The sequence below is a fragment of the Phacochoerus africanus genome, chromosome 5, assembly GCF_016906955.1.
Source record: "Phacochoerus africanus isolate WHEZ1 chromosome 5, ROS_Pafr_v1, whole genome shotgun sequence".
Lineage (NCBI taxonomy): Eukaryota > Metazoa > Chordata > Mammalia > Artiodactyla > Suidae > Phacochoerus > Phacochoerus africanus.
In genome coordinates this window covers 101059464-101073495 of record NC_062548.1, presented here as the reverse complement: position 1 = coordinate 101073495, position 14032 = coordinate 101059464, and the positions used below count along the sequence as shown (strand labels likewise).

Here is a 14032-nt window from a genome sequence, read left to right as displayed (position 1 = left end):
ATTAATAGTTGCTCTAAGAATGTGTTATTTCTAAACACAAAGACTACCGTCAAATATTTTTTTCAGCCACTTATGTGTTTATGGTCTTCTATAATTCCAGTTTTGGGCAACTTTATTAAATGTCCATCAATAATCATCAAGGAATTTTCAAGCACTTTCACCTTTCTCCTCATATTTTTCATACCACTGCCTCTCCAGATAAGGAGTAAATAACTTCAGGATTCATATATACAGAAACTGATTATTGCTAAACCTAGGATATTCTCAGGGTCAGTGAATTCTAGAACTCTTTAGAAGTTTTTCATTAGAGGGTAAGCTTTTAAAAATCATTTCCAATTATAAAGTCAAAACTTCTCTTATGTGGTTAATGAAAAAGATCTTTATATTAAGTCAGTCTGTTAAATAAATGTGGAAATAAATATATTCTTGTGGGTCCCCAAAAGCTCCTTTTTCCTTTGGAAAAGGACAGTGTGAGAAAATATACTGTAGAAAAGTTGTAGAGATTACATAATCCAATTCTACTTGCCACCTTTCTTGATTTTGAAATACAAGAGGAAATTAAGGCCTCTAGAGACTGACTGATAAGCCTAACGCTACGAGGTAAACAGAGGAATGCACTGTCATCGGGTCCCTGGACTCCCCCTTTCAGCTGAATACATCTAATTATACATTATGCCCTATTAAAAGTACTGTTGTTTGTTTAACCTAATATGGTGGTGCAATTTGGAATAAGAAATTAAAGATATTTGAAAAGAAAGTATAAGATGTATTTTAAAAAGAAGCATGGTTATAGAGGCAGGGACCAAAGTATAACTAGTGACAACAGTGACAATCTTTGTAAAGAAAACACATTTCTCTCACATGTGCAACAGTTTTCAAAAGGAAGAAAACCTTCTAAAATTTTCCACCTAAGCCCTAACATTTTGGTTCATTATACAAATGTTATGTTGCCCTAGATTGAATTACTATTTTATCTAGATTAAGATTTTAAACTGTACTAAAAAGTAAAATACCATGAAGAAGCGTTAATTTTACTGCAATAATACTGACACGGTGAAAATGAGCTTATCCTGATGGAACACTACCTTATCCCCTTACTAAGCCCTGTTTACAGTGCATCTTCTGGCACCCCACAGAGTCATTTGAATTTTTGTCATTTGGGGTGAAGACTAAATTACAGGTTAATTTCAAAACTGAAAGTAGATGTTGCAGGCTAGATTACTGTCATACTAGAGAAATGCTGCAGTAGCTACCACATATGATATAAAGCTTTATATAATCAGTATTTTCCCTTGCTTCAGATACAAGTTCGGTGATTACCTTTCCACAAATTCCATTTAATGGAAAACTACCGAAATATTTTTAAGAGAAAAACTAATACATGCTGATTTTTAAAAAACAGTATGATTTGCTTTTTTGAGATCAATTCCCAAACTAGAACGGTACTATCTCAATTGTATTTCCCCTACATTAGGTCAAAGCTATCAATAAATGAATGAATAATTGTTCTGTCAATCAAAGAGACATGTTAATAGTCTTTGGTCTCCAAATATATGCTTCCGAAGACTATACATGCTCAGAACAACAACAGAAAAGACAAGAATAGCAAAATGGAAATAATTCATATATTTGTTAGTAATTTTAAGTAACAATGTTACTGCTACCAGGTTGCCAGCAAAATGAATGAGAAATCTATAATGAAACATTTTATACAAAGTGTACTGATGATAGAAATGAATGAAAGACTAGTCATTTCTTTTCAATCCCTATCATCTACATTCTTTTAGTTGGTCGGATCATGTCACTTTAAAAAGACATAAAATGTACATGCCTAATATAGTTTGATGTCATCATTAACCTTTCCTATTAAAGCTTGAAAATTTTGGAGTTTCCGTTGCGGTGCAGTGGAAACAAATCGACTAGGAACCATGAGGTTTCAGGTTCAATCCCTGGGCTCACTCAGTGGGTTAAGGATCTGGTGTTGCTGTGAGCTGTGGTGTAGGTTGCAGACGAAGCTCAAATCCCACGTTGCTGTGGCTGTGGTATAGGCCAGCAGCTGTAGCTCAGATTCGACCCCTAGCCTGGGAACCTCCATATGCTCCAGGTGCAGCCCTAAAAAAAAAGCAAAAAAAAACCCACCACCAGCACCACCACCAGCAAAAAAGCTTGAAATTTTGGGGTGATGGAAATGAAAAATATGAGGAAGTATCTAAAATTCACATTGCTATGAACAGAGTTGTATACTTGGAGGGCTTTTTAATTTCAATCCCAATGGACAAGTACTGAATGTAGCTCAGTTTACAGCAACGTAACACACTTCTACAAGTGCTGATGAGATGCAGATTATCACAATAATTGAACTCAAGGCCCTTTGGGTTCCCTCTAACGTGAGGTTCTATGAACTTGGTTCACCAACTCAAAACTAGGTTCATCAACTCAAATGTTCACACCAGCAGAGAAAACCATCAGATGAAAACACCACTTTTATTAGGCAGGATGAAATCAGTATGTGTAGCAACATATCATATGGAAAAAGGTGGAAACTGCTTTATACCCAAAATGTGGGAGAAGACTATCAGTGAGATTCTAGTTTCTATGACCTAAAATGATTCTGTGATACGTGCATAATTTCCAAAGCTCTATATACAAACAGGTAATAAACTTTTAAAGTCCATTTAGTCACTGCTTTCACAAACCTCAAATAATGTTAAATAAAAATCAACTCTGTAACATACTACTACTTCCACGAAAAATATCTACTGTGGTATTTTCAATGACTAGACACCAAAAATATTTCAATGATAGAATTTTTGTAAATAAAACTATACCTACTAATTAAAAGTAAGCAATCATTTAAAAATATTTTTGATTGATGTGAATTAACTCAAGCATATGCATTCCCAAAATTCTGTGCGCCTATGAAATAAAAGCAGAAAAGAGAAAGGGAAAATTCCATAATTCTAAATTTTAAGAACACACACATATATAAAAGGCTGAGTCCTATAAGTAATTTGAACACTTAAAACAGTTTGAATCAACTTGAATGGATTCACCTGGCCTACATTAAAATCCATTCTGGAATTTCTCTTTTACTGTTTAAGGGAACTTGACCACATGTAAAACTACTATAATCTGTAATTTTGCATCATCATATGGGAGAACACCCAAAAGGCAAGCTTGAAACTCACATGGCAAATGTGATGTTAACTCTTGTTTTAATCCTTATTATGAAAGGGAAAGTGTGCTTTATAATGTCACTGACAGAAAAACAAACCCTGGACATAACATTTACATGAGGCTGATCATAAAAATAACTACTTAAAGGTACCAGGAAACAAAGCTCTCCTAACTCAAATTCCTTCATACATAACTGTAAAAATCACAAGAGTTTCATACGACTGGCTGTTAGGACAAGAACAACCAGTTACAGGTATTTACCTATCAGTAGCTTTAAACATAGTCTCCTTAACTTATAGTAAATAACTTCCAATTAGGTATACTTAGTTTAATCAATACTTTATTTTATTTTATTTATTTTTGTCTTTCTGCCTTTTCTAGAGTCGTACCCGTGGCTAGGGGTCTAATTGGAGCTGTAGCCGCCGGCCTACACCACAGCCACAGCAAAGCAGGATCCAAGCCACATCTGCAACCTACACCACAGCTCATGGCAATGCCTGATCCTTAACCCACTGAGCGAGGCCAGGGATAGAACCACAACCTCATGGTTCCTAGTCGGATTCATTAACCACTGAACCACAACGGGAGCTCCAGAGTTTAATCAAAATTTTAAATGACAAATATTGATTTTCAATTGGAAAAGGTGCTTCAACATTATGCATAAAGTGTTAGTGAAGTGGCAATTTACCTAAAGAGCTTACTGACTAAAAAGCTCCCAAAATCTGAAATCATGAGAGAAAGAAAACCGAGGCCTTAGGGGAGAAAAAAGTTTAAAACAAGGGTGGGCGGAATGCAAAACACCTCAACACTCTAAAAACTAACTGTTCTATAAACCGTAAGCAGATGTGGAAAGAAATCAATTTAGGAGAAACCACAGATTTCACAAAAATTATTCTGAGAGAACCAGCCCTTGAATTTTTTTTTTTTTCTGTTCATCATCTATAAATGAGGAATCTTCAAGGAGACTGGTGTTGCAATTACAACTAATCCTCCCCAAAAAATTAACTGTGTTGAAGGCTTTGTAATTTCCCTAGGTACAATTTAGCTGTCACTTACTTTAAAATTTACTCAAACATGCGTTCGGAACAGCACTAACTTCACATGTCAAGTGCTTTCCAGCCAATTGAGTCTAAACTGGAAGTCGGTGTTAAACAACTGAATGATTAGACAAGATAGCTCATTTCCCTGCTCTTTTGTTCAGAATAAAATGCCACATTTACATTATCAGGCTCAACAGGATTTTCTGACAGAGGGAGAAAAAAACCCTACTGCACACTGTCCGTACTAAGCACATGAAGCCTGTCATTTACCAATCATCCTTCAAAAAGCAATAGCCATGAATGTAACTTAATTACGACCCAATGATCCTTGACGAAAAATCATCTTATCACTGTCCTGTCCCCCTAGGGCAAATGAACCACTTTTGTCCTTTGGCACTGATGATGCTAAATTCTTAATTGCAATAATGGAGTAAAAGAGCCAAACCTCCTTAATTTCCTTTCAGCACATAAAGAGTTTTACCCTAGAAGGAAAGCATTCCCATAAATAATAAAAGTATCCAGTACAAATGAAGATGCCAAAATTGAAGGGGAGTGTATATAACAGGATATAACAGAGGAACCAGCATTGTAAAAAGTGTACTGCCCACTGCTGTAATACACTGAAGTGTTACAGTGAGTTTTAAAACATATTGGTATAGGTTCACCTTAACAGAAACTGTGACCTTTATGAAAAACTCAAGATTAACTTAGCAAGAGTTCTAGGAGGATTATATATACAAAGTCCATGATTCACTTAAATGAAATGCATGTGGGCATATACAGATTATAGCACAAATCAGCACAGAAAAACCCTTAATGGAAAGCAGAAATTAAAGCTTCTTTGATCATTTGCACCAAATAATCCAGTTAAACAGCTTCAGATACTTTTCATATGCAATGAAACCAAAATGGATCAGCTATAAAACAAGTGAATCTGAAACTGCATCATACAATTTTTTATGCTTTTAAAACTAATGACCCAGATTTCATTAGTTTTTTCCTTTACCACAGCAAAAAGACTACTCATAAGTTCTTTTAACCTATTTTGAAGAATTTCTTTTTTTTCTTAATATGGAGGATCCAGGTCATCTTTCAGAATCAGGCATGATTTCAATTAAAAAAATTATTTTTAAGTGGGCAAAAATGTTTAACATTTGTTTGAATGACATGTAGACATGTGGCTTATCGAACAATCCCAATGTAAATGAAACACATAAAATTTTTGCATATTTCTTTTGCAATTCTACACACCTCTCTTCTGCTCAGTGGAAGTATTTTGGTAACACAAATCAAATTAGTTTAACGACTTGTCAAAATGTTGCAAACCTGTTGTTCCTGTTATTCTGGATTTCCTTTAGCAAATGAATAGAAAGAAAATGTATATATTTTTCTTCACCGTAAAACTTTTAATACAATATCCACAAACCATTAAGATTATTCAATTTCCCCTGTGTTTTATTCAATGCTAAAAAAAGTCAGTCCAAAATTAAGATCCATTGAATCTTAAAGATCATCTCTCAAGGAATACAACCACATATACATTTGCCCCAGAATTACAATATGTACGTGACAGCCTCTTCAGTCTTTGCAATGACTTTCCAAAAGGATGTCTGTCTTTGAAAAAATGAAGATTTTATACAATGTTCTGAAATGGTTTCTCCTAATTTTAGCTTAAGTTTGAATAAAAGGCTCACTCCCAGATGAGCTCATACCTTCTGAGGCCAATTACAAGATATTACTGAAGATTAAACATATTTAATCAAATCAAATACATTCAGACTTTTTGGCAGGCCAGTGTAGTTAACCCTAGTACTGCACCTGTCATGATGCTGAGTAAATCAGCTAGCTTCCATCAGGTTGGGGAAAGCACAATCAAAAGGAAGTTTCAAAGTTTCCCTCCAACTTAGCCCCGACTACTACTGTTTTCTCCAAACATGAAATTCCCTTTATCTCCTTTTTATTATTCTCCTGACTCTAAAAGAGTCAACAAAACCTTTTTATTACAATAGAGGAAACTGAAAAATCTTGTCATGGAAACCGCCTATGCAAGGCAAAGACGGCAAAAAACAAAAACAAACCCAGGCAAATAAAAAGAGGTAATAATTTCTCTTTGTACCTGAAAGCAGTTTAAAAAAAAAAAAAACCATTAAAGATACTAATTTAGATTTCTCTAGCCCAAAAAACAGGGACAGTCAAATTTTAGAGAGACACACAAATCTCTGTACTGCCCCACAGAAGGAAAGCACAGAAACACTCCAGGTTAACATCTGCATCCCATGCTCTTTCCATTTCCCTTGGGGGGAAGCTCTGCTTGGTTCATGAGCCCCACCTGCAGACCTCTTTCAGAAAACTTTTCTATCTCCTCTGTCTTCAAAGTATTTCTAAGATACTTTTCTACCAAAGCCCTCGTTTTCATTGTTAATTATTTCATTTTTGCCCAGTGGTGGAGGAGGGCCTAATTCTTCTGGGCACTGGGCCCATTTCTTTCAAATCCCTACGCAGAGCTCCACATGCAATTTGCAGAGATGGGTCTTTTAAACAATCAAAAAAATTCTAGGAGGAAGCATATTAATTATAGGATTTCTATATAAAGTTGGCTGTGAACATGAGAATTCAATAACACAGTAATTGTTTGAATCACTATTTCTTTAAAAAGATGTAATGCTGAGATTGTGGAGGTTAAGATTTAGCCAATCATCTCGCCTGGTAAACTGTTTTTTTGATTGGATGGTAAAGAATTATTTCATAAAACGTGTGTGTATTTATGTGTGCGTATGTATGTATATATTCACATATTTCCCAACATAGTTAAGAGAGATGGTTTTTATTCTATATTTTAAATTTAATACTAAATCACTCACTATATTCAATTAATTACACCCTCTAATAAAGAAAGAAAAACTACTAGAAATTTGGGAAGAATGAGAACTGTTATGATCTACCTTTAATTTCTCTCCTGGCATTAAGAGGGCAACATCCAAATTAAAATCAGAAAATCCAGATCACAAAATAAGGAGATTAAAAACTGCATTAAGCCATTGAAAAGATGACAAAGAGGTAAAATCTAAGAAATTTTTAAAAATAGAAAAGAAAAACAGGAGGTCCCTGGTGGCTCAGTGGGTCAACAATCCAGTGCTGTCACTGCCATGGCATGGGTTCAACCCCTGGCCCAGGAACTTCCACATGCTGCAGGCATAGCCAAAAAATAAATAAATAAAATAGAAGAGAAAAATAAATGCTAAAGAAAAAGATAAGAAAGAGTATTTCATCATGAAACTAAAATGTTTCACTTACTACAAGAGAATAGGCTGACTTTAAATTTGGCATCAAGAGAATAATAAATTTAAATTAACAATAAATAATAAATTTGGCACCAAGAGAACAGGTTGACCTTAAATTTGGTACCAAGACGAGGGCTCCAAATGTTAAAATTTTTAAACTCAGTAAATCTTACCCTGTCAACAAAATTCATCTTCTTCCCATAAGAGACATCTTCTACAATATTTAACAGAAGCCAGAATAACTACTATATGGGTATATTCAATGAAGGTACTACATGGTGAACAGGAGCACTGAAGAAACGCTGCCACATTATTACCTGAATAACCTTCAGGAAGCATAATCAAAAGCCCCAGAGAATCCTTTTTTCTTATATTTATTAATAATTAACACTTATAAGGCTTAAAACTGGGAAAAACTAGATTTGACTTCATATAACATCATCACTTGCCCTACCAAAAAAAAAAAAATCACCATTCCATTAAGAAGTAATCCACTGGACCACAGGGCTGCTGGTAATTTTAAAGGCCACCTACTCTGTAGATGTCCTCTTATTCTGTGGCAAGTAACAACCTCCAACGCTTACACAGCACCACAGAGCATTTACAAAGTATAATCCCCAAGATATTATATTCATTGTTTTAATGTCAATATTTAAAATGTAAAATTCAATTAACTTACTTTTCCAGATACAGGGTGACCAATGGGGAACTTAAGCTGGAGGATGGTTTCGCTAACCCCAGAGTCACGATGGCTTCGTGCAACTGTTTTACTGTTTCAGTTTCACCTCTTAAAGCAGCGCCATTTAGGATGTGGAAAAAGGACAAGACTGTTGCATCTTTGATAAGAACATCCTTCTCTTTCATCTCCTTTAGAATGTTAATAGCATCTACAATGAAGTAGCACAAAAGACCCTTAGGTAATTTCATGTAGGGAAAACAAACTGCTATTAAAAGAGCATTTCAAGCCCAGCAGGAATGTAAATTCTAGTGTATAATGCCGATTTCAAGTTAATTACTACTTGCATTTCTAAACGAGACTACAATTATAAATCCACAATAGCATGGTTTTATCATTTCCCTGCAACTTTGACTACAAATTATAGATAGGGACTGTGTGCCCACTCTGCACCACATAACCCTGTACGGTCTGCCCTATAGCTGTAAGATCCTCCTAAATGGATGCTTTTATCGTTCAGAGCTAACATCTGCTAAATCACACCATTGTTTCTTCAGCAGATGGCTTGTCAGGAGGCCAGATAATAAAGATGTGTTTACACTGTATATACAGCCAGACTAATGGTCTGATACCGATAGGGCCTGTTTGCTATGTCGATACTAATTAGCCAAGCAGAGCCAATGAAAGCTTTCCAAAAGACCGCATGTTAATACATTAGATTCATTAATCTTCATTAGGAAGGCAGAAACAAACATTTTAGGATATGAAATAAGTGCATTTTTATAATGTTGTTCTTAATTATGGCACAGACAAAATGTTTTGACCGCTTCACAGAAAGTGATTTTTTAAAAGCAGGCTAATCTTTATAAAGAATTTTCTGTGTTAGGTTTCCTAGGAAAAAAATTTAATGTTCACATCAAATATTTTCTCCATACATTTTTCACTACAAAGCTTAAAAAAAAACTTCTCTATGAATAAAAAGAAGAGAGGGAGGCTTAAAAAAAAGTTTCAAAATAAAGCCCAAGGAGAAAGTTAAGAAACAAGTGAATGGAAAGAATATATTATCAAGTGTAATTCATTATATTAGGCTTAGCATAATCTCAACAATGAGAAAATGAGAGCAGACAACATTGATGATATCATCAGTTAGGGCTTTCCCTACAAACTTCTAAGTAAAACCTTATTAAAGTATACATTTTATTAATGTTATTATAAGTTAAGACAAAGATTCCTGCAAAATTCATATTCTTAATAAAGGTTGTTTATAGGTTTTATGTTCAGCCTTCCAATATACTTAAACAAAAACAAAGCCATTAGTGCAGGCGTATAAGCAAATTGTGCCACAAGTCATGATCTTCAAACTCAATCCAAACAGCAATGCTAATAAAAACTAGCTGCAGAAATGCAAAAAGCACTGAGCTGTGCAAATGTAAATGACAAGCCTGCCAATCCATTAAAACTAATGGCCTACACTGTCCATGCAGCTCTGGCTGGATTCACATGCAAATTTGTATGCAAAGTGTTCAAGCACTTTGCAGGATATGATATACCATTAATATCAACTCACATGTTATTCCAGTGGCAAGATACTAGCACCAGATATTTCCTTTATGTGCTGCCACTTACCTTGGAGCTTGCCATGTTTCCCCAATACTTTTACAAGTCCTAAATACTTGCCGGTGTCAAGGACAGCAGATGAATCTAAACGGTCACTAAAAATTAAAGCCACATTTATATTATGTTAGAAACTGGTTAATTGTAAAAAGGACTGCAATATCCATTTGATCACTTTAAAAAACTCATCAGACAGTCTGAATTGTTATTAATATCAGCCTCCACATTTTAGTTAAGGTTGATTTTTGAAACCATATTCAAATTCACATGTAATTATATATTCAAAGTGACAAAAGAAGTAAAAATCTAATACTACATATCCACTTCATCTTTCCATCTGCAAGTGATGCTAAAAAAGGAACTTCTTGGCTTCGTGCACTTAAGGTGATTCTAACTCTGTTATAAATACTGAAATATCCAAAAAGATACATTTTTATTTGGTAAATCTATCAGCATGGGAACCAAAGATACCTGAGAAATGGAGAGAATTTTGTTTACACTACAGTACAGAAAAGAGAATGTTTAACAAGCCTTATAAAACAGTTACCAGCACCACTGTTGTGATATGCAGTTGTAGAATCAATGGGAAAAAAAAAGTGGCTTTAAAAAAAACAGGATGTCTTATACTTAAAACAAAGGCTTCTTGCAGAAAACAAGCCATAATTAATCAGAGTCATATAGTATGAAATTTCAACAATGCTGACAAAAAAGAATTTTTTAAATTTACATTACATGAGAGTAGTATTCAATCTACATGATCCATCAAAGACTGTATATCAGCATAAATGCTGATGATTTGTTTCAGTGCCAGGGTACTCACAATTCTCGTTTCAGGTTCAGTGCATCTTCTGCATTATCATGTCGACAGCACAAATTTATTAAAGCTGCATAGCCACCGACAACCATATCTGATTCATATTTTGCTTTCAATTCAAGAGCCTTTTCCATGTTCTAAAATTAAGGATGGAAGTGGAAAAAAAAAAACCCAAGAAATTAATAAAAAAGTAAAATTTCTACCTTTCATATTCAGAGTGCAAAAAAAAAAGGTTAATGGTACTTTTAAAATAAATGGACTCATGTTAGTAACTTCACTTTGCTCTCTGGTATTTTTATTTGCCTTTTAAAAAGCAGGAAAAGACATATATGTAGGGTTTAAAAGACTTGTTATCTGCAATGCAAAACAGGCCATTATGCCAAATTTGATGTTTTAGATTTAGATTGTATTTTAAAAAGGATTTCCAGATTAAGTATGTACCAAGTCAGCCCTTACTCACAGTCCAATTTCCATGCACAGAAATATATATCCTTGCAAAGTTTCTCACAGTTTAATATCCAAGTAATGTGAAGAAAAATTTCAGAATTTAACAGTACCACGTTATAACCTTAAAGTCAGCTGTATTTTTTTTTTCCCTAAAAACACAGGCATACACCCAAATGACAGAGAACTAGAAACTGAAAAAGTCTAGTGATACACCACAAATTGCAGGCACACACTGAACACAAAGTACAGCTGGACGCCTGCTGAAAAAAGGCAAGAGACCCTTTATCTCAGAAAGAGCTTTTTTCCAGCAGGAAAATGGAATTTCAATCCCTGCATTAACAACCTGGTAATATTTGACTTGCAAATGACTACTGAATGTATCAGTTGCTTGACAATCTAGATATAAGAGACCGGAGCCATGGCTTGAAAGGACATTTGGCATGTATGATAAACCTATCACGGCTGTTACTATCATTCACTTTGCAGATTATCGTAAACAAACTAGAGCAACCCGAAAACATGCCATTCAAGGTGTAGCTGAAATTAGTTAACCTTTCATTTAATTGCTTTCTTCAAAGACATGATGTATAATAATCAATTATAAAAATCATAAATATTATATTTCGCTTTGCCTACTTTTATCTATAAAGAATTTTTTTTACCTTAACAGCATATTTGAATTATTTAAACAAATGTTACCTCTTCGGAACAAAGGATTAATATGAGGTGCTTTAGGACATCTCCTATGGGTTGATTTTCAGATTTTAGTTTTTCAAGTTTAGACTCCAAATCAGATGATGTAAGTTGCGCAGTCTACAGAAATGGGGAAAAAAAAAAAAAGGAAAGAAATTTACCACAAAGAAAATGTATGCTTTGTCACTCTTCCCTTTAAAACTGGCCTTTCCTAAATATCATGATGCTATCAAGGATATTAACCTGGAGATCTGTGGATGGACTCCAGGAGTTTATAAATCTCCTGAGATTATATGCAAATTTCTTATATATGTTGATTTTTGTGACATGGGAATTAGCTTTTACCAACTTCTTAGAGATATAGTGATGATGACAAAACTGTTAGGAACTATTAGTTTTATAAGGACACAGTCTAGAATACTCATTAAATGCAGTTATTACAGCATACAGAATAGACTCAAAAAAACCTACTTACTTTTCGAGGATCTGTCTTCTCTCTTTCAACCAACTTATTAACATCCTAAAATTGGGATTTAAATTAGAATTAGAAAACATGTGGACAATATATTAGCAAATGTCAAAAGCAAATTCTGGAAGTCTCATCTTATTTTACTGCAATTTTTCCATCCTCCCAAAATTTTCCAGAAATTGTGTTCATACTTTATAACCATTATAATAAATACTTTAAACATATTCTTCAATATATAAACAGCATTTACCAACCATCAAGGAAAAGCCTTGTTTTAAAGGTTGTCATTTTAATAAACTTTTGGCCAAAAGCAACATACTTAAATAAAATTTTAACATACTTTTATATATAAATTTAGCATTTTAAAATGTTGATTCCTATTTCACACACACCTTAATCAATTCAGGAACATGGTAGCTATCCAGCAGATTACGAATCCCTTTGTAGATATTTTCAGGAATTTTTACATTCTGTGCAAAGGGAAGGGAGGAGAAAAACAAAAACAAAAACCCAGAGTTTTAGACAACCAAACTGAAATTTGTCTAACAGAAATTATCTCAGACATAATTTAAGTCTCCAACTCATGTATGTCATTGAGAAGTGGTCTGGTTGTACTTAAAAGCAGCAATTTCAAATCTAATAGATACATGTCAGGCAGGACAGGCATTATATAGCAAAAAATGAAATGGTACCATCTCCTTCAGCTGATGGAAGTATTGTCTCAAACGCTCCTCCTTGGCCTGTACCTCTGAGTCACTCATGCTGTCAATCAAGTTATAAAGAAAATAGCCAACAGCTTCTGCGGAAAAAAACAAGAGAAAGCATTCCACTAAAATTACTGAGACTGTCATGTTATCAAGATTAATTTATAAGAAATCATTTTGGTGTGAGATGTCACCCTGATGAGAGGCTCTGAAATGGCAACAATGATCACTGAGGCATAGAGATTATGTGGTTTGGGAGCACATATCTAACTGGTGAGTGAAAGGAATATTAATTATTTTCAGACCGAGTGACAGCTTTTCAGTACTGAATCTTACTTCAATCTATTTTTTTCCACCACTCAGTGACAGAAGTGGTCCTGCCCAAGGCCTTACCCCTTTCCTGTCCAAATCACAAATAGAGAGAATAAATAAATGCCTTGTACACACACACTTCTATACTAATTTTTTTTGGTGGGTAACATTTAGGCAAACACATAAAATCGGTGAGGATTGTTAAATGTTGAGTATAGGAAGTTAAATAATTTTAATAAGCAGATACAGTAATCCTGTGGAGAGCTGCCTATTAGCCAATGAAAAGCCAAGATTAACAAAGATGTTTTGTAACAACAGTAATTTTCCTATGCATTCAAGCATAAAATGTATAGGGCCCTGTGTTAATACCTAGGATAGAAAAATCTGAACTTTCAAGAAGGGTATCTTCTTACAGAAAACCACATATTCTAGGCTTTATTATATGAAAACAGAAAATCATTAAATGTCAAAAATAACATATTTTGGGTAATAAATTAGATTTAAGTGGAAAAATCCATAAGGCCTCTTTAGGACTTTACATGTTTAAATTACAGCTGCAGAACATTAAAATCACACAAACACTAAAGAGTACTGATTTTTAAGCCTATTTGGTAAGTGCTACAAGAAGTATTTCCTCAATATCTGAAAAGAAAAACCCTCCCAACCCCATCTTTAAAAAATTAAGATAAAACCAAACACCTCCTAGATCTCAAAAATGTTGTTATCAATATAAAGATTTATAACCAAACGTCTTCAAATTTCACTTTCAAAAAGAAACTGTTTACTGCTGTAATCCTTCTAGCCC

At 34.2% G+C, this 14032-nt stretch overlaps 1 protein-coding gene across 1 annotated transcript in view; it reads right to left on the bottom strand.

Annotated features, from left to right (window-relative positions):
* LRPPRC (leucine rich pentatricopeptide repeat containing) overlaps window positions 1–14032 on the bottom strand; it is a 113743-nt gene that overhangs the window by 45698 nt on the left and 54013 nt on the right. The window contains exons 17-23 of the mRNA XM_047782166.1: window positions 12904–13010; window positions 12604–12681; window positions 12218–12262; window positions 11749–11862; window positions 10609–10739; window positions 9801–9886; window positions 8178–8385 (exon numbers count right to left, since the gene is read on the bottom strand). Coding sequence (XP_047638122.1) covers window positions 8178–8385; window positions 9801–9886; window positions 10609–10739; window positions 11749–11862; window positions 12218–12262; window positions 12604–12681; window positions 12904–13010 — 769 coding nt within the window. The remainder of the gene's footprint in view (window positions 1–8177; window positions 8386–9800; window positions 9887–10608; window positions 10740–11748; window positions 11863–12217; window positions 12263–12603; window positions 12682–12903; window positions 13011–14032) is intronic.